The sequence below is a fragment of the Perissodus microlepis genome, chromosome 20 (assembly GCF_051167445.1).
Source record: "Perissodus microlepis isolate ML-2025 ecotype Zambia chromosome 20, ASM5116744v1, whole genome shotgun sequence".
NCBI lineage: Eukaryota > Metazoa > Chordata > Actinopteri > Cichliformes > Cichlidae > Perissodus > Perissodus microlepis.
The window spans coordinates 35,440,416-35,459,213 of NC_140480.1; the positions used below are offsets into that span (position 1 = coordinate 35,440,416).

Consider the following 18,798-nt stretch of genomic DNA (forward strand, 5'->3'; position numbering starts at 1 on the left):
CTTTCTTTTTGCCTTACAGTCTGATTTGTCATAACTTTTCCGTTTTGTGGTGAGCTTTTCTTTGGCTGTCACTTCTTCACCCTGACCTGTCTTATTTGGCTCAGCAGAACTAAAATATATATCCTGCTGCTTTTACACACACACTCACATAACGCTCAGCGATTCTCTGCGCGATCAACCTCTCACATGTTTAAGCTGCGGGAGATTTCACTTGTCACGTTTGCATAGTAAGCTAACGATTGATACGACGATGTCAGAGGAATTGGTGCGCAAATTATCGTCACTCACCAATCAGTGCTGTCGCTCTCTATACACAGTTCGCGCGATTGCAAAGTGAAAGCAAAAAACAAGCGCAAGTTCAAACGCGATTTCAATACATCACATATTGACAGTGGCTCACCGATGCCAATGACATAATTACCCAGCTACATTTCCGAAAGAATGCAAAAGCATTGACATATATTTTTCCTTCCTACGGTAGGCCGACAGGCAGGGCAGAGATAGATTTTGGTAGCCCGACTGGAAAAATCGCTAGCCCCGGGACGTCGGGCTAGCGATTTTGCGAGCCCTGTAAAGGATTATTCTATTTATTAGTCTGAATTAACAGTATTAGTAATTATCAAAATTATGTTTTTATATGTCTGCAATGGTTAATCCACCAGGATGAACAAGCTCTTTAATCTAATTTATTGTTTGTTGATGTCCAAGAATTTGTAAATTTAGAGTTGAAAAAAGCAGAAAAAAAAGAATAGAGCATATTATTATGAATGTAATATTCATGTTGTGCTTGAGTCATTTCTGCGGCTCAAATTTGGGTAAAAACATGAATTCAGTTAGTTGACAGGCTCGCTTTTATGACCGCTGATCTAATAAATCTCTCAGCACTCGATGCCAGTAATTAGAAAAACTATATTTTAATGAAACTTTTTAAGGAATAACACAATATAAGCTAAAATATTTCATGTTTCATTGCTGACAGGATGAATGTACCTGCAGCTATCAGCTGTCAGAGACTCATACAGGCCCCCAGTGTGAGCAGCACACATAGCAAACCACAGGTAAACATCACCTGTGCAGTGGATCAAAACAACAACAAACACGTGTAAAATTAAACTCTGAAGGACTTTCTATGGCACCAGATGGCCTCCCTATGCATCACCAAGCCACGCCCACCACACAGTCTCAGAATAACCAATCATAGCACAGTGCCAGCTGACTGGAATTAACCAATGAGAGGAACCCGTGCAGGACTACGTTGGTTTGTTTGTGTATAATAATCTGAGCAGAGCAACCAATTAGATTTGATCATGTTCAGTGATCTGAAAGTTAAACTGGCCACAAGCAGGAACAAACAGGCAGCGCTGTGACAGCACACGGTGTGTGTGTGTGTGTGTGTGTGTGTGTGTGTGTGTGTGGGGCAAGGTGTTTCTGCACAGCGTACCAGGGGCACGGAGAAAAGTTGTCGTACCATAGGCACGAGGAGTGTGCGTGTGTCCGTCACTCCACTGTGGACACTGACACATCAATCTTTGTGAACAAACACAGATGGACACGAGGTGACTGCAGGATTTTTAATACCCATCATGCACTCCATGCATGCAGTCTGATGATGCAACAGTCGTGACATCGACTCATTTTGGTTCCTGCACACAAATGTTCTTCTCTTCCTTTTCATGGAGGTGATTGATGAGGTTGGCGGCGCTGTGACTCATCACTCGTCTCTAATCCACGTCTTTATTTCAGCAGCTGATTGGGCGGATAACGTCACTGTTACAATATGTAAAGAGGAAGCCCTGCCCCCGCTGTGCTGCACACGTCATCACATCACAAACATCATAGACCAGGTGAGGAGGGCAGGAAGTCAGACACAGGAAGCTCAGGTAAATTTTCCAAACAAAACACTATCATCAGTCACACAATAAGTGTGTGTGTGTGTGTGTGTGTGTGTGTGTATTGCTGTAAAAAAAAGATGCGAGGAGAAAGCCTGTTTGTAATTGTGCACAGTGCTGAGAGGAGAACGACCCACGGCACAGTGAACACTCGCTCTCACATGCTGTGTCATCATGAAGCAACTGCTGGTTTTACACTAAGGGAAGGAAGGAGATGCTGTTTGATTTTCAAAGATAAACCTGAGTAAAAACAGATCTTTGCACAGCAGCGTTTTAGTTTGTTGGAGGTTTAAACTGGATTTAAGCATAAAAACATCCAACATCGTGAGGTTTAACCGTCTCCATGCCTCACACAGGTCGCACACTCATCTGCAAACACAAAGTGACCCATCAGAGCTTCACAGGCGCCTTCAGTTTACACGAGGTCCTGAGCAGTTTTGTACTGGCAGCGTGTGTCTGGTTAACGAACACGAGTAAAGAGCGAGCCAGAGGATGGATAACAGCAGCAGCACCACCGGAATAATAATAGGCAGTAACAGTCAGTCAGGCCTATGAATAATGATCATGAGGGTGTAGTTTTGTCTGACCAGCTCAGTGTGCAAATTCCTCCATTCTGATCCAAATCCTGGAGCAGATCTGAAACACGAGCTTCACAGTTTTTCTTATTTCAGTTTCAAATCACACCCCAGATACTCGAGTTTACCGATTCCAGCGTCTGCAGTGAACCTCGCGTATGAACTAAACTAGCGGACGGGGAGTCCACCTGCATGCTTCTGAAGAGCAAAACAGTTTTATGGTAATGATCTTATGTCAAAAACAAAACAATCCAGGAAGTCAAATTTGTCACTGGAGTACTAAATGAACCCAACTAAACAGGAAGTGATGTCAGTCCCTGTTTTTTTTTTTTAACAGTGGTATCAACTTCATGATTGTGTTTTCACAGCACTTACACAGAGTTAGAAAGAAAACCTCTGATCAGCTGATTCCCAGCGTTTTCAGGCGGGTCCGTGTCACGTATGTGCACTGGGTTCCCCCCCAAACAAACACGGAGGTTTTCAAGACGCTAACAGAGGCAGAGCTGCTAAAGCTAAAGCTACCCAGAGGTCAGAGCCTCAGTATGAGCAGTGAAAGGGTCAAAGCAGTCAGGAGGAAAATAAGGAGATAAACGAGTCAAAGTCCAGGTGAAGTCATGAAGCCAGCACCGGATATTTGTGTGGGTCTATAAATGTGCTGCAGCTGCTTTACCTGACAGACAGAGCTCGCTGTCTTCAGTCATTACTGAAGTCGCAGAAATGACTCAAGCATTTGCTCTGAAGAAAATTTGTGATATTTGCTAAAGGAGCCGAGAAAACCACAATCAGAGCATCTGATGTGTGAAGGAGACGAAGGCAGGAGGCGCTCTCTGGAGGGCGGGGCTTTGACCTCTCAGGTGTATGCTTCTAGAAAGACCGCTCTGATGTGTCAGACAGTCCTCAGTTGTCCTCAGATTACAGATGTGTAGTTACCAGATCATTCTGGATGTGTAGGTTCTTAAAGGAGCTGAAATAATGAGCAGAGCAGGACGACGGCAGTGATGGAGCTCAGCTCGCAGGTGAGGTGGATAAACGTCACCTCGGGGGACGCATCTGAGGGTGAAACCAGTGAAAAGAGGCCTCGTAAAGAAAACCACAGAGACAAACAGACGGTATAATTCATTCATACTGGCTCACACACACACGGGGCTGTAATCGACAGCTGCAGCTGACTCAGTAAACACAGCTGCTGCATGAGTCGGGAGCCTGAGCGTTCACTTCGTTCAGCGAGTGTCGCCTACAGATTGAGCCACAGAGCATCATCTTCTCACCGTCTGAGCCTGAAATCTCTTCCAGCTTTCTCATTTGCACAAATTCATCCACGTAAGCGCCAGTTTCTCCCACATTAGTGAGTAGAAACACAGCTGAGCAGCACGTGAATATCAGGTATGAGCATATATGAGCTGACCATGATGTCATAGCACGCACGGCAGAGAGCAAAGAGTTTCACCTGGAGGCACACAGGGGTGAGTCTAAAGGGGGGCACGGGAGGCACTAGATAATTTCAAGACACTCAAAACATTTTTCAGATAAAATGATTTAAAGAAATAATATAAAACACTGTGTTAATGAAATTTCACTAATATTTAAACAAAAATAAAAACTTTTTTCACAAGCCAATAAAAATGAACATGGGGCAGTAAAACCTGAGAGCTCATGTCCAATCAGCATGCAGTCAGAAGCTTCATCAGTGAGCTGCACACAGGAAGCATCAGAGCAGCTTTCTGCACACTCCAATGGAACACACAAACTGACTGAACTTCACATTTTCAGTGATTTTCATGCGTTTCCTGTAAACGCCATGATGAATGACACACAGCAGCTGAGATCACACTGATCTGCTCGTCCAATCAAAAAGCACTCCAGATGAACAACGCCTCAACGCAATTAACACAACAGCTCTGAAACTCTCACAGCGTCTCCTGCGCTCGAGCAGGAGAGACGGGGAGGAAGAAGCAACTGATCTAAGGCAGGGCGAGCGAAGCCAGAGGAGGAGGGAAGGTGAAGGTTCACCTGCAGTCAGATGACCTGCAATCACACGACTGCCTGCGATAGGATGGCCTGACGCAATCATGAGTCAAACCAGTGCCGTGTCTGTGTCACGTCTCTCATCAGGACGCTGCAGTAAAGGTGAATGTTTAATCACAGCATGTGACCTCTGACCTCATCCGCACTTTTATGAGATTAAAGAAACACCCCCACAGTTTGAGGTCATATCCCCCTGTGATCCAGTAATGTTGAAACTGCTGCGTGCTTGCTGGAGAATCTTAAACTTGGATTCGCTCGGATGTCCAGCAGGCGGTGACTCCTCTGCTCTGATTGGATAGAAGTCTGTGAGAAAAAGAGCCTTGCTCGATCTCCGAGCTCAGTGAACACCTTCCCGAGGAGTCTCTGGTCTCAGTCGCTGGTTTCTGACTGACGTTTGGTTATGGCCCGTTAGAGTAACAGAGGATGCAGGGAGGCGGAGCTAGACAATGACTGTATGAGCGTGTAGCAACACTCGCCCGATTTCAAAACCCCAAAGATGGCAGTGGGGAAAACGCTCAGATCGCGGGCTCACACCAGCTGACCTCACAGCTGCTAAGTCCATCTTTCACATACAGTCCGTTTTAAATGATTCCTACAGCTCATAAACGTGACTTACAGCTTCTCTCAAACAAAACAAACCAGACTCCACCTGTGCTTCCACCTGCAGCTCTTCATACCGTGCCCTGTAACTCATCTTAAAAACCTCCTTAAAAGCACAGCTCAGGTGTGTTTGTGAGGAGCTAAAACAACCTGAGTTGTGGTTTTTAGCAGTCAGGACTCTGTGACTCCGTAACGGTCACAGCATCTGACTTCCTTCCTTCTAGCAGCACAACGAGCATCTTTCCCCTGCCTGAGCCTGGCTGTTTCTTTTAAAAGGGGGTTCTTTCTTCCCACTGTCACCGAGTGCTGCTCACAGAAGGTTGTCTGATTGGTGGGTTTTCTCTCTGACAGCATGAAGCCTATCTAGGGATGGGTATCGTTTAGTTTTATCCGATACCGGTGCCAAACCGGTACTTTTGAAACGGTGCCGGTAATTAAACGGTGCTCGACCCGGTGCTTAAAGAATGGAGAACAAACTTTGTCCAAAAACCTCTCATGTTTTTATTTTTAGCAGTCTCTTTTTTTGCAACATGTTAACCAAGTTAGCCTTTTCTGTTGATACAACATACCTCCTTTGGTTGGAACCGGTGCTTAAAGAATGGAAAACAAACTTTGTCCTAAAACCGCTCATGTTTAGCTGTTTTTTGTAAAAAGATAACAATGTTAGCCTTTTCTAGCCTTTTCTATCACTCTATCAAACAAGAAGGCAGCCGCATGTAACTACGACGGCGTTTGCTAGTTCACCTTACATGCATTAATGTAATAACGTGGTTAGCCTACTCACGCAGAGAAGAACGGCTGCTGCTGCATCATCATCCGTCATCATTTCTGCTACACTGGCAGGGCTAGGGGCCAGGACTCTCCTCTTCGGGTTTTTGGCTATGCGTCACCAGGTGTTTCATCAGATTCGAGGTGTTACCTCCTTTGCACAGTATCACCTTAAAGCACTCAGCAGGCTGCTGAGTTTGCATCTTTTGCCAGCTGGTCCCAGCTGGAGGATAATTTTAGGGTTTTAAGGGTCCTCGTGGCTCAAACTGCGTGACAGGAAGCTGCAGAACAGCTGCTCGCAGGCTGGGCGACAGGAGAAGAGGCAGCTATCAATGAGCGTTGACAGATATGTTAATTTTATTTTTAAATGTGATGCTCCGATGCCTTTTATCCATCTTACACGCTAAAGTATATTAAACACACCTATCAGGTATTCAACAACAGCCCCACATCCAGCTCCTCTCAGCTGACCGCTAACTGCTGTGATATCACGTGATCTGATGTGAATGAAAGTCACATGACTCATCGGTGACCACTTGTGTCAGATCTAGTGATGTCATCATCAGTCATCAAACAGAGACCAGCTGACTCAGTTAAAATTGACTTTAGGAGTCCTGATGTGTGCAGGTCATGAAAGATTTAAAACATAAACAGATGAAAACGCCTCACACCGACTCTGAGGTCACGCAGCAGCTGGCCAATGGGACGGGTAGATCTGCAGATCATATCTCAGAGACCAGGCAGCAATTAGAGTCCATCTGTGTCCCTGCTGATGAAACACAGTAATAGACCCGACTCCTCCTCCTCGTTTCAGCTGCTCACAGCGGATCCCAGCATCCTCCTCTGTCGCATAACCTTCACTACATCCATGAACCTCCTGCCTTTTCTCCTCGTGCCTGGCAGCTCCATCTTCATCATCCTTTGTCCAATATATCCACCTTCCCTCCTCTGCACCATCTAAGCATCACCTCTCAGACTCTGAGCTGTCCCTTTGATGGACTCATCGTACTCACTCCCAGTGAACACCTGAGCATCTTCAGCTCTGCTTGTTGCCTAAAGGTAATGGTGTGAACTTCACCAAGGGCCCAAAGATCCCAGTAACAGTCCAAGAAGCAGTAAAAGGTCCTGGGATTCAGGAGTGAAGGAAACACGGTCAGCCATGAATCTTCCTGTTAGGTTTTGGATGTCCTGCTGTTTGTTCAGCTGTGTGCTCATACTCGCAGGTGTCTGACAGCATGCACAGGTAAGGCTTCACCATTATTTATATTTCAAAGCTCATTAAGGCCAGACACGTCCCCCTATCCACAACACCAGGATGGATAAGGTGATAACATGTTCATAACTGATCACCAACCACTGCTGGTGGTGACATCACTCTGGAGATGTCTCATCTTCTTGATAAACCAAAGCTAAAACACATCCTGCTAGCAGTTTTACTTCCTGTTATTAACTCTGAGCCTCTGGGATCAGCCTGAACTAAACGAGTGAGTTTAGGGAACTTTAGGGGGAGAACACCAGTGGGCACACAGCTCTGGTGTTAAAATTTGACCTTGATGGTAACCAGGGGGAGCCAAAAAACATCCTCGGTTATATCCAAGAAGAGACCCTGAGAGGATCAGGAACATCATCCCGCATGCCCCCCTTTTAAAAACCGTGGTTACGCCCCTGCTGAGGGGACAGGTGCAGCTCACGGTGTTGGCCAGTACCCACCTGCACCCCACGACCTGTAACCCCACCTGCTCCACACGGCGGCGACCTCTGATCAGAACCGACGGACCCACACCCCTCCCCCGCCCCTAAAGCCGGACTTATCCCGTTCGTCTCCCCTCGATTAGATCCGTCACATCTGAACAAACACTAACGAGGACCGGGAGTCCGCCCGAGCCCCTCACACTGGGCACCGAAACCGGAGCTGGCTGGTCACGGCGGAGGGCTCAGCTCGAGGTTAAAGCGGATAATCTGCAGGCGTGAGAGCAGCAGCATCCATGTTGTTAGCCCGAGTCTAATCCAAGGACGGCGGCGCGGCTAACGTCAGCGGCTAGCCCGGGCTTCTTACCTGTTCTGTCCCGGGGGCGGAGCGGCTGCTGGTCCTCTCTCGGTCGCTGAAGCCTGGCTCGACGTTTACAACACTATCATCCCACTTCCAGTCCACGCTCCGCCGCTAAAACATCGACCGGACACCGAGCTAACGGCTACACCGGGAGGGGGCGCGCAGTCAATCCGAACACAACGGCCGCGCGCAAACCCTCCCACTTTCTGCCCTGCTCGTTCTCGCTGACAGCAGGCGCGCTCACAAGCGCTCAGGAAATCACGAGGAGCGGCCCGCTGTCTGAGCTTCTTGCTCCACAGGAGGCGCTGTCGAGCTCGTGGTACTCCGTGGAGCCAGGATAAACGTTTTACGTTAACCCTGTTTGTGATAGAAGCGTCGAGGCGGTAGATTCCGTTGTGTGTTTAGATGTTTTACATATTTCTTTTGTGGTAAAACCCTTATGCGAGCATTACGGACCTCACAGCACCGCGGGAGCCAGCTGCCATAGGGCGAGAGGCGGGCTACACCCTGGACAGGTCGCCTGTCTGTAGCAGGGATAACAGAGACACACTCTCACATTCACATCTATGGGCAATTTTGATTAATCAATTAACCTATCCCCACAAACTGCAAGTCTTTGGACGGTGGGAGGAAGCCGGAGTACCCACGGAGGGAACCCACGCAAAAACAGGGATAGAACATACAAACTCCACACAGAAAGACCCCGGCCCCCGGTGGAATTGAACTCAGGGCCTTCTTGCTCTGCGGCAACAGTGCTAACCACCGTGCTGCCTCCTGATATTGATTTTATGTACAATTCCACATCCTTAAGAAAATAACAGAAATATGGTGGTCTGCTGGAGTTACCGTTTGAAAACAGGACCCATCGATTGGAGGACCTCCTGCTGCAAAACCTTAACTAACCAATCAGAACAGGATGTCTGTGTTTATGGTCAAAATCAGCGTAAATGTGATCAAACCTATTTGGAGTCGTGTTTCAGATGTTGTGCTGGATTTATGAAAACTAAAATAACATTTTTTGTTTGGCAGCAAATGGCATTATTCTTATATTGTCATTATTGTAACACTATGGGAGCGCCCTCCACTGTCCGCCGGCTGGTCTGCATTCTGTTTCTGTACAGTGGGTTTAACCGGAAGTCTAGTCCCTCCGTAGATCATCTTTGACGTTGGCTTTGAGCGACGCGAAGAAGTAGAAAAACTTATTCTGCGGGCACAACTTCAGGTATTTGTGCTGGAGAGCTCAACAAAATTCACATTTCACAGAAAAGTTGCAGGAAAGCCATCAGATGCACAGCTGGCTCTTGTTTCTAAAGTCTGACTGACCGTAGTTAAGCGAAGACAGTGAATATTACTGTGGTGTTCTGTTTAGCCTCGTCATGTGCTAACGTTAGCACGCCACAGCTAACGGCAGCTAGCAGGCTAACTTTTAGCTTTTCTGAAAAGTGATTTTAAGACACAAATATAACAAAAAAAATAATTACAGTCCTCATTAAACATCAGCACGGTGCTCCTCAGCCGCTATACGCGCAGACACGATGATTTACCAACAGAATATATGATCATAAAAACAGTAACACAGGACAAAGCAGAGCGACTCTAGCCTACGTTTTAGACGTGAACGGATACTTTTGATTTGTTTAATCAAAGGTATCGATACGTGATGAGATGAGAACTAATGTGGAAATGTAAGAGTGAAGGGTAATAATTAAAGATAACAGTTCAAGTTAAACTTGAGTTTTGAGTTTGTTGGTTATTATCATGTTTAAAGACATCGGAGACTTTATTTAGTGACACATAAACGTCAAACGCTTTAACGTGCTGACGTAAGATCTCTGAGTGATCTCACTGCAGCCTGTTCTTTGACCCTCTGCTCCTTCCTTTCTTTCCCATCAGGCTTTGTGAACAAAAACTTTCAAAGATGTCTTCAGGCGCTCTCTTCCCCAGCATGGTCAGCGGCTCCAGAGCAAGCTCCAGCAAGTACCTGGTGGAGTTTCGAGCAGGTAAAATGAACCTGAAGGGCAACACGGTGACCCCGGACAAACGGAAAGGGCTGGTCTACATCCAGCAGTCCGATGACTCTCTGATCCACTTCTGCTGGAAGGACCGGACCACGGGGAACGTAGATGATGTGAGTCACCCTGAACCAGTCGAGTGTTTGTGGTTCCTGATGTTCGCAGGGTGGAGCTGAGAGAGGCCAGCGCACATCGGCGCTTCATTTCCTCATTTCTCTGTGCACCGCTTCCATAAAGCAGAAATCCCTCCGTGAGGTCAGGTAAAGCTGACGGAGTCAGCACTGAAACTTAACCACTTCCTGGCCTCTACCCACATGTAGTGCTAGTTTAACCTCCTAAGACCCGAACTTTTCCACGGCAGCATTTTTAATTTCTCTTTGATATTTGGGCTGATTGGGACCTGATGAATGTAAAAACAAAGAATTACCAGATATTTTTTTTAACCTAATTTTTGTTTCTAAGAAAAATGAGAGCCACATACGAGGATATTCATTTAAAACTTCGATAGAACAGTAGCAGTTTAATGTCCTCGTAAGTGGATATCAGGCCCTTGTAGAGCAAAATTGAGTATTTTGGTCTAAATAACCCAAAATGTGACGTCCACATATGTGGACGGCAGGTCCTAGGAGGTTAAAGCACTGAGGTGTTCTTGAGTGGAACATACTCATCCTTCCACACCCACAGATTGATCTCACTGAGCAGAGCTCAAAGTTCTGAAAGAAATGATTTCAAATCCGATCATTCACATGATTCTCGTTATTTCAGCGCCTTCACTCAGAGCTGCTGCCTCTGGTTCCCTCTCTCTGATTGGTTGGTATTTGATGATGTGTGAGAGCAGCCCCATGTCTCTCCTTTAAATGTCTCCTCCTGTTTGTTTCCTCTTACAGGACCTGATCATCTTCCCTGACGACTGTGAGTTTAAAAGGGTGACACAGTGCACCACCGGACGTGTCTACGTCCTGAAATTCAAGGCCGGGTCCAAGCGGCTCTTCTTCTGGATGCAGGTGAGCTCGTCTTCATCCCAGAGGGGAACGTCTTAGTTCATGTGATGGCAGAAGTCAGCGTTAGAGCGCCTTCATCAGGCTGCATCTGATATTAAAAGAGCGTGGTGGGCTGACACACTCACACACACACACACAGGAACACGCACATATACATGAACACCTCACAGCATTGCACCATTAAAAAAACACACGCACTTACAGGTTCTCGTGGCTCGCTGTAATCATGCAAGTAGCAATAACTCTGCTCTGATGCCATCAGGAGCCCAAGACTGACAAAGATGACGAGTACTGCCGGAAGGTCAACGAGTACCTGAACAACCCTCCCATCCCCGGAGCATCCGGCAGCGGCGGCGGTGGCCACGAGTTGTCAGCGCTGGGAGGAGAGGGCGGCCTGCAGAACCTGCTGGGAAACATGAGCCACAACCAGCTGATGCAGCTGATGGGACCCACGGGGCTCGGAGGTCTCGGTGAGCGCTCTGACCTACACACACCTGCACGTAGTTCATGAACACCTGCTCCAGTTCCTGGAAGTTATTCTCTGCCTCTAAAGGTCAAGCTTGGTTTAAAGTTCTGCAGAAAAATTTCATCCTAATTTCGGCCATAACAGGAAATCCCACTCAACCCTCCGCCGCAGCCTTCCACATGCGGCGCCTCAATATGTAGTTAGGTTTGTCAGGGGCTGCACGTCTGTGGAAGGTTGCGCTGTATGAAAAAGAGTTTCCAGTTATGACGTAGGTGTACTCCTCTCAGAAGCATACTGTTGAAGCCGTCTCAGGTGTGACGCGTAGCTGGGGGCGGGGCTATTCCAGGTTTTTGATCTGATGTCTTTGTCTAAGGAGGCCTGGGAGCTCTAGCTGGACCGGGACTCGCCAACCTGCTGGGGGGCGGAGGACCTGTGACCAGCAGCTCCTCATCCAGGTGAGACAGACACGCACACACACGCACACACACCTGCAGTCTTCCTCTTTGTTCACCTGTGCTGCTCTTCCTCAGTTCTCGAAGCCAATCAGCTGCAGTGACTCCTTCTCCAGGCGGAGCTCCCAGAATGAGCTCCTCCCAGGCGCCCGCTGCCCCTGCCGCTGTTCCCGTCACCTCGGCTCCCTCCTCCACCGCTGCCACGCCCTCCACACCAGGTACAGAAAGAGATGAAGGCTACATGCCGAGTTTCAAAGGAAACGGGAAGCAGTTCGTCACAGAGGGTTATGGGATGATGGCGGGGCTTGAGGTGGAGAAAAACAAAACGGGATAGAGGCTGATCACCTGTAGATCAGACCTCCACCCTCCTCCTCCTGTAGCTTCTGATTGGAGCGACCCTCTATAACTGAACTGAGACCGGCAGCACTGGGGGGGGGGGGCTTAATGACAAGAACAGGAAGCTGGTCAGACAGTAGAAAAAGGCACAACAGGAAGTGCCCAAGTTCCTTGTTAGCAGTGGGATGACTTTCAAAATAAAAGGCAGGTGATGTTGCAAGTGGAAGATTTCAAATATACAGTGAAGCCCATAATTATTCCTGCCGGTGGCAAATTTTGACTTAGTTACTTTTATTCAACACAGGTGTCTCCCAAAAGATAAGAGGATGTACAAGAGGCATCATTGTGGGAAAAAAAATTCTCAGCTTTTATTTACATTTGAACAAAAGGTGTCATGTCCAGAATTATTTATACTCTTCTCAATTATCAATAGAAAAGTCTTATTTGGCTATTACAGCAATCAAACGCTTTAATTGCAGAGCAGCTTTGTGCACGTCTCCACAGGTATCTTTGCCTGCTCATCTTTTGCAATGAGCACCAAATCCTTCAGTTTGCAGGGTCCTCTTGCCACCACCCTGATCTTTAGCTCCCTCCACAGATTCTCAGTTGGATTCAAGTCAGGACTCTGCAAAATGTTAGTGTTGTTGTCTGCGTGTTTTGGGTCATTGTTGTGCTGAAATGTCCACTGGTGTCCAACTTTGGATTTTCCCAGAGGCTGTGACAGATTGTGAAGGGTATGAATAATTCTGGACATGACACTTTTTCTTCAAATGTAAATAAAAGCTGAGAAATGTTTTTTTTCCACAATGATTTTTTGGGAGACACCTGTGTTGTTTTCAGTCAAAAAATTCTTGCTGGTTGAATCAAAGTAACTCAAAATTTGCCACCGGTATGAATAATCATGGGTTTGATTGTAGTTTTCTGCGAGAACATTTAGGACCAATCAGGTTCCTCCCTGACGATGACATCAGGGAGGAACCCGATTGGTCCTAAATGTTCTCGTCTTCGTTTACAGTAAATCACAGCAACTCAATTAATTTTTTCTGATGTCACCTGCATCTGATTGTTACCTGGAAACCCCCTGACTCCTCCCACCTTCTATCCTCTACAGCCCCGGCTCAGACTCCCGTGGCCCCGGCCTCCACTGGAAGCCCCGCCCCTCACCAGCCCATCCAGCTCAGCGATCTTCAGAGCATCCTGGCCACCATGAATGTGCCGGCAGCAGGGGCTCAGGGCTCAGCAGGTGAGTCACATGAGTGAGGTCACGTGTGCCTCTGAAAGGGAGCGCAGACACTCACAGCTCTGATCTCCTTCTGCAGTGGACCTGGCGAGCGTGTGCACCCCAGAGATGATGGCTCCCATTCTGAGCAACGCCGAGGTCCAGCAGAGGCTCCTCCCCTTTCTCCCCAGTGGGGAGAGTCTGCCGCAGAGCGCCGAGGAGATCCAGAACACCCTGAACTCTCCTCAGTTCCAGCAGGTACAACGTAACGTTGGCGACGCTCGGCGATGATGTAAACACGTTGAGCGCCGCGCTCATCGTTCGCTTTTCTTCTCTCCTCCCCTCCAGTCCATGAGCATGTTCAGCAGTGCATTGGCCTCCGGGCAGCTCGGCCCCCTCATGAGTCAGTTTGGACTGCCACCCGATGCCGTGGACGCAGCCAACCGTGGAGGTGAGTGAACCAAACGCACGCTGAACTTCCTGTTTGTGCTGCGTTCATCCTCAGACAACGGGCGTCTGCATGTGGCGCTGTCACAGTGTCCTGACATGAGCGCCCCCTGCAGGTCAGTTAGCATTAAGCAGCTGCTCTCTGGAGGACATCAAGTCCAGACTTTTACCTCACACACACATTCTCGTTTTGCTATCTTAGTGAGGACATCTCATTGGTGTAATGCTTTCCTTAGCTGCTTACCCTAACCATCAAAAATGAATCCCTACCAATGTTCCCTCCAAGCTGAGCGCGTGAGCAATCACGCACCGCTGACATGGTCTCCCCACACAGAAAATCTGCGCTGTGCGCAAAGACGGTGTCAGCAATGCGCGATTGCTCACGTGCTCAGCTTAGAGGGAACAGTGCTCCCTGCCCTAACCATAACCTAACTGTAACCCTGACATTAAAACCACATTTTGAGCCTCTACAATCTATAGTAGCATTTCATCTTCTGGTCCTCACAGAGCTGTCTAAACAGGCGCACACACACTCTGGAGAATGAAAACCCTGTGACGCAGCAGCTCAGAGCAGAACCGTCTGCTGCTGCTGCACGCAGGTCTGATCTGGGATCAGTCTGTGATGTGTTATTACAGTTTAATCTGTGACATTTCGATTTCTCCCACAGCAACACTGAGTTACTGTGTCCAAGGTCTTGGATTCTTGGTTATTGATCTGTGTGTGTCAGCAGATGTGGAGGCGTTCGCTCGAGCCATGCAGGGCAGCAGAGAAGAGTCGAAGGAGAAGAAGGACGAGGAGGACATGAGTCTAGATTAGAGTCTCTGTGACATCATCTGTTTCTTTTCTTTTTTTCACTTTTTCTTCTATCAAAAGTTTGACCCCTCCATGACCTTTTTTTTCCTCTGAAGAGGGCGGGGCTTCGGGTGTATTCAGCTCTTTCTAATAAAAACGTAATGACTCAAACATGAGCTTCTTTTTATGAATGTAAAACACAAAGACTGTTGGTACGGAAAAACTTTATTTAAACATGTGACAGACAGGGACGGGGGATCAAAGAAGTTAGAAGGCTTCGTGTTTCAGATGGAAACGGCGCCTGCAGACCGGCGAGGACGTAACGTTCACATGTCAAACAAAAGTTTTACTATGTGAGGTCAAAGGTCACGAAATCAGACATTCCCCAGATTTGCAGGCTTTGTTTTTTGTCTGCTCTACCTGAGGATGTTGCTCGTGTTCACAGACTGTATATCAAAGATGGACTGAGCGGGCGGAGACTCTGATTGGACAGAAGTCTACGAGCCTCTGCCGAGCTGATCTGAGTGCAGCGATTGGTTTTTGGTCTCAGGTCCGACTGAATCAAAGGATCACCGTTGAGATTACCGACGCCTCCGAGTCGCAGAGGAAGCGGCTGCGTCCATCTTCCACGTACAGTCTGTGCTCACTGATCAGCGTTTAGAGTCTGTGTCTGCAGCAGACGCACGATTACACGACGGTTTGCTGGATGATTTAGAAGAAGCGTGCAAAGATGATCGAACTTGGCTTTACCGTGCCGCTCGATGACATCATCGTTCCGTCTCTGCAGCACCAAACAAACGGGGAAAAATATAAAATACACATTTCTTAAAAAATAAATACTCGTATAGATATTTTAAATTAGCTACAGTAATGTGACGCCCACCACCGGTGCTGATGTGTACTCAGGGAGTGTGAAGGTAAGATATGAGGGGGTGGGGTTAAACATGTGGGCAGCCGCGCGTTCCCACGGCGCCGTGCACAGCGAGCGGCTTTGACAGCGGCGCCGCTCTGTTGTTGATGCTCGCCCGGCGGACGCAGCCGTGGAAGGACGCCAGCCCAGCGGGTAGACCGGGTACAGTGATGCCACCTGGTGGACAGAGAGAGGAGTGACGCGTTAATGAGGCGCTGCAGTGATGAGTAGTGTGACTAATCAAGCATGTTTGAGTAAAGACGTTAAACTCAGACGGGAGGCGACAGATTTGATGAGGTCTAATTAAAATCTGATAAATGATCAAAGAAACTGGTCACACGGACAAAGTGGCGAGGATGTCAGGAATGTGGGAACAGGAAACGGCTGCATGTAAGGTGGTGGAGATCTTCGTGATCCTCACAGAGGCCAGTCTGCATCACTGAGGTGGTCTGTGAACGCCGTGCACTCACCTGGCACGCCTCCGAGGTAGACCGCCTCCTTGGGCCCCGTGGAGCGGCCCTTTTTGGGACCGATAGCGCGCTCGCTGGCTCCGTCCACGTGCAGCTGCAGGACGTTGTTCTTCTTCACCACTGCAGAGACATTTCAGCGTTAGAGCGGTACAACGACCGGGCAGTGCACGGAGCACGCGTCTGAGGACGAAACTCACCTGAGATGGAGTGCCAGCGGCCGTCGCACAGCGGCTCTTCGGGAATGAACGATGCAGAGGTCTCACCTTTCCCGCCGTTCACCGAAACGGTCACCTGACACACACGCAGTACTCATGAGCTCAAGTTTAGAGATTCGCTCAGAGGAGGCCTCAGCGGTCCAAGCAGGAGGTGACGCCTCTGAGTCACATCAGAGGAAGGACCGCACGCCACAACCACCAGCCCCATTCCTAACCCAGTAAAGTCACGTGTGTCATTTCTGATGCATGACCCCCCCCCCCCCCCCCACCCACCCACAGAAAGCCTACACAAATTCCACAATAGATGTTTAACATATAAAAATCGCTAAAAATGCAGCATGTAGCAAATGTGACACACATTAAACATCTTATGTCCTAATGATTATTTATTTTTGCTTTAATTTGTTTTTTAATTGTAGAAGTTGAAGAAAGGCAGTAAATCGAAATAATGCCAAATCGTGAGCAAAGTATTGTGATAATATCGTCCTCTGAAATGATTATTGATGACTTATTGGTGACTATTTTCCGATGAAGATATGACCGAGTAATTCATTATTATCAGAAAATCCTAAAAACTCCCTGAAAAGCCTTCAGTTAATCCAAAATGCTGCAGCAAGAGTCCTGACAGGGACTAGAAAGAGAGCAGATTTCTCCTGTTTTGGCTTCCTGTTAAGTCCAGAATTCAAAATCCTGCTCCTCACATACAAGGCAGGGCTGTACCGCATCGATTAACACCGCAGTTTTACATTTTTTGGGGGGGAAGTTGCAGTCCATACAGACAATATTCATTTCTAAATTATTAACTAACAATCTTGTGCTTAAAGCGCTTTTTCAATATTGTAGACGATGTTAAAATTAATCATGACCTCGGCCTCCTCTGACGACCTGTTTGCTGTTGCCTGCTGCTGAAAGGCAGCGGGCAGAGGGGACACTTGGGCAGTGCATTTGTTGCAGCATATAATGTGTTTTCTGGATACACTGCTGCTTTTTCAGCATTCAAAGATTGATGGCTCCGTGTCAGAGCTGGCTATGAACTTCAGACAGATCAGGCCTTAACTTAACAAAAAAGTTATCAATCGTTCTTTTCATCTTTTCTCATTACCCACAGCTACATCCACTCTGTCGGGCCCAGGCTGCTCACCCGGGCTGGGCATCATCACTGATTTCTATAATCATTCGATTCCAGCTCTCAAAGTCCTAATTCGATTCGCAGCAGAGTGTGAAGCAGCGGGAATGAGGATCAGCACCTCCAAATCTGAGGCCATGGTTCTCAGCCGGAAAAGGGTGGAGTGCCCACTCCGGTTCGGGGATGAGTTCCTGTCCCAAGTGGAGGAGTTCAAGTATCTCGGGGTCCTGTTCGCGAGTGATGGGAGAAGAGAGCCGGAGATCGACAGACGGATTGGTGCAGCGGCCGCAGTGATGCGGACGCTGCAACGATCCGTCGTGGTGAAGAGAGAGCTGAGTGTAAAAGCGAAGCTCTCAATTTACCGGTCGATCTACGTCCCTACCCTCACCTACGACCACGAGCTGTGGGTAGTGACCGAAAGAACGAGATCGCGAATACAAGCGGCAGAAATGAGCTTCCTCCGAAAGGTGTCTGGCCTCTCCCTTAGAGATAGGATGAGAAGTTCGGCCATCCGGGAGGGGCTCAGAGTAGAGCCGCTGCTCCTCCACGGAAGAAGATGGATGGATGGAAGCAAAACAGCAAAAGTCAGAGGGAATTCATGACGACATTGATCAAATGTGAAGCGTAGTTTGCTGCTTCTTTTGCTGCTGGCTCGGTGAATTTTGGTTGGAGACAGACAAAACCTGCAGCTCAGAATCAGCGCAAAAAGACGTAAACACAGAGCGGACCCGACGCATCAGAATCGCTGAGCTCCGACAGCGTGTCCGTCTACGGGCCGTCGGGGCTGAAAGACAAAGCTGATCCTGACGCGTCGGGTCTGCTCTGCGTTTACGTCTTTGTGTGGAGTCCGTGTACCTGCTCTCATCTGCTGTTTGGTGGTTGTTGAAACAGTTTTGTGAGCTTTAATCTGAGAATCTGGCGTTTCTGGCAAAACACAGTTATCTTTAAAAGTCAATTCAGGATTTAATGAATCGATATCGCTTTATTCAAGCTACTCACCTCCCTCTTCTACCTGCACTTTCAACTGGACCACAGCCAATCAGAGAAGTCCCGCCCCTGACTATATCTGATTGGTTTAGTCCATGATAGGGACATAATGTGTGTCTGTTGTTGACCACACGGAGAGTTGCAGAGATTTTTTTTTTTTTTTTTTTGTTACCCGAACAGTTGGTCGCACCACTGAAAAATTTGGTTGCATTTGCAACCAAATTTTTCGCACTCTAGAGCCCTGCAAGGTCTTAAATAATCAGGCCCCATCTTATCTTAATGACCTTGTAGTACCATATCACCCTATTAGAGCACTTCGCTCTCACACTGCAGGCCTACTTGTTGTTCCTCGAGTATTTAAAAGTAGAATGGGAGGCAGAGCCTTCAGTTTTCAGGCCCCTCTTCTGTGGAACCAGCTTCCAGTTTGGATTCAGGAGACAGACACTATCTCTACTTT

General features: G+C 47.9%; 3 protein-coding genes across 5 annotated transcripts in view; 1 reads left to right on the forward strand and 2 right to left on the reverse strand.

Moving 5' to 3' along the window:
* dnajc5ab (DnaJ (Hsp40) homolog, subfamily C, member 5ab) overlaps positions 1 to 8,087 on the reverse strand; it is an 18,836-nt gene extending 10,749 nt beyond the window's left edge. Inside the window, exon 1 of the mRNA XM_084916024.1 lies at positions 7,914 to 8,087. The gene's annotated coding sequence lies outside the window, so the exon portion shown is untranslated. The remainder of the gene's footprint in view (positions 1 to 7,913) is intronic.
* Positions 8,088 to 8,170: 83 nt separating this feature from the next.
* Positions 8,171 to 14,804, forward strand: adrm1 (ADRM1 26S proteasome ubiquitin receptor). 2 transcript variants are annotated; one of them, XM_084916014.1, is made up of 10 exons: positions 8,171 to 9,129; positions 9,801 to 10,035; positions 10,807 to 10,923; positions 11,183 to 11,390; positions 11,760 to 11,841; positions 11,917 to 12,056; positions 13,286 to 13,417; positions 13,494 to 13,651; positions 13,742 to 13,844; positions 14,572 to 14,804. In XM_084916014.1, exons 2-10 carry the CDS (start codon positions 9,826 to 9,828, stop codon positions 14,655 to 14,657), a joined length of 1,236 nt encoding a protein of 411 aa, XP_084772140.1. In that variant the 5' UTR covers positions 8,171 to 9,129; positions 9,801 to 9,825; the 3' UTR covers positions 14,658 to 14,804. The 2 variants fall into 2 exon arrangements, with proteins under 2 accessions (XP_084772140.1, XP_084772142.1); XM_084916016.1 differs by having other exon boundaries at positions 11,763 to 11,841.
* Positions 14,805 to 14,840: 36 nt separating this feature from the next.
* Positions 14,841 to 18,798, reverse strand: part of lama5 (laminin, alpha 5) — a 74,917-nt gene continuing 70,959 nt past the window's right edge. For both annotated transcript variants that reach the window (XM_084916005.1, XM_084916004.1), the window contains exons 77-79: positions 16,211 to 16,304; positions 16,014 to 16,133; positions 14,841 to 15,720 (exon numbers count right to left, since the gene is read on the reverse strand). In XM_084916005.1, coding sequence (XP_084772131.1) covers positions 15,572 to 15,720; positions 16,014 to 16,133; positions 16,211 to 16,304 — 363 coding nt within the window. In that variant the 3' untranslated portion in view covers positions 14,841 to 15,571. The remainder of the gene's footprint in view (positions 15,721 to 16,013; positions 16,134 to 16,210; positions 16,305 to 18,798) is intronic.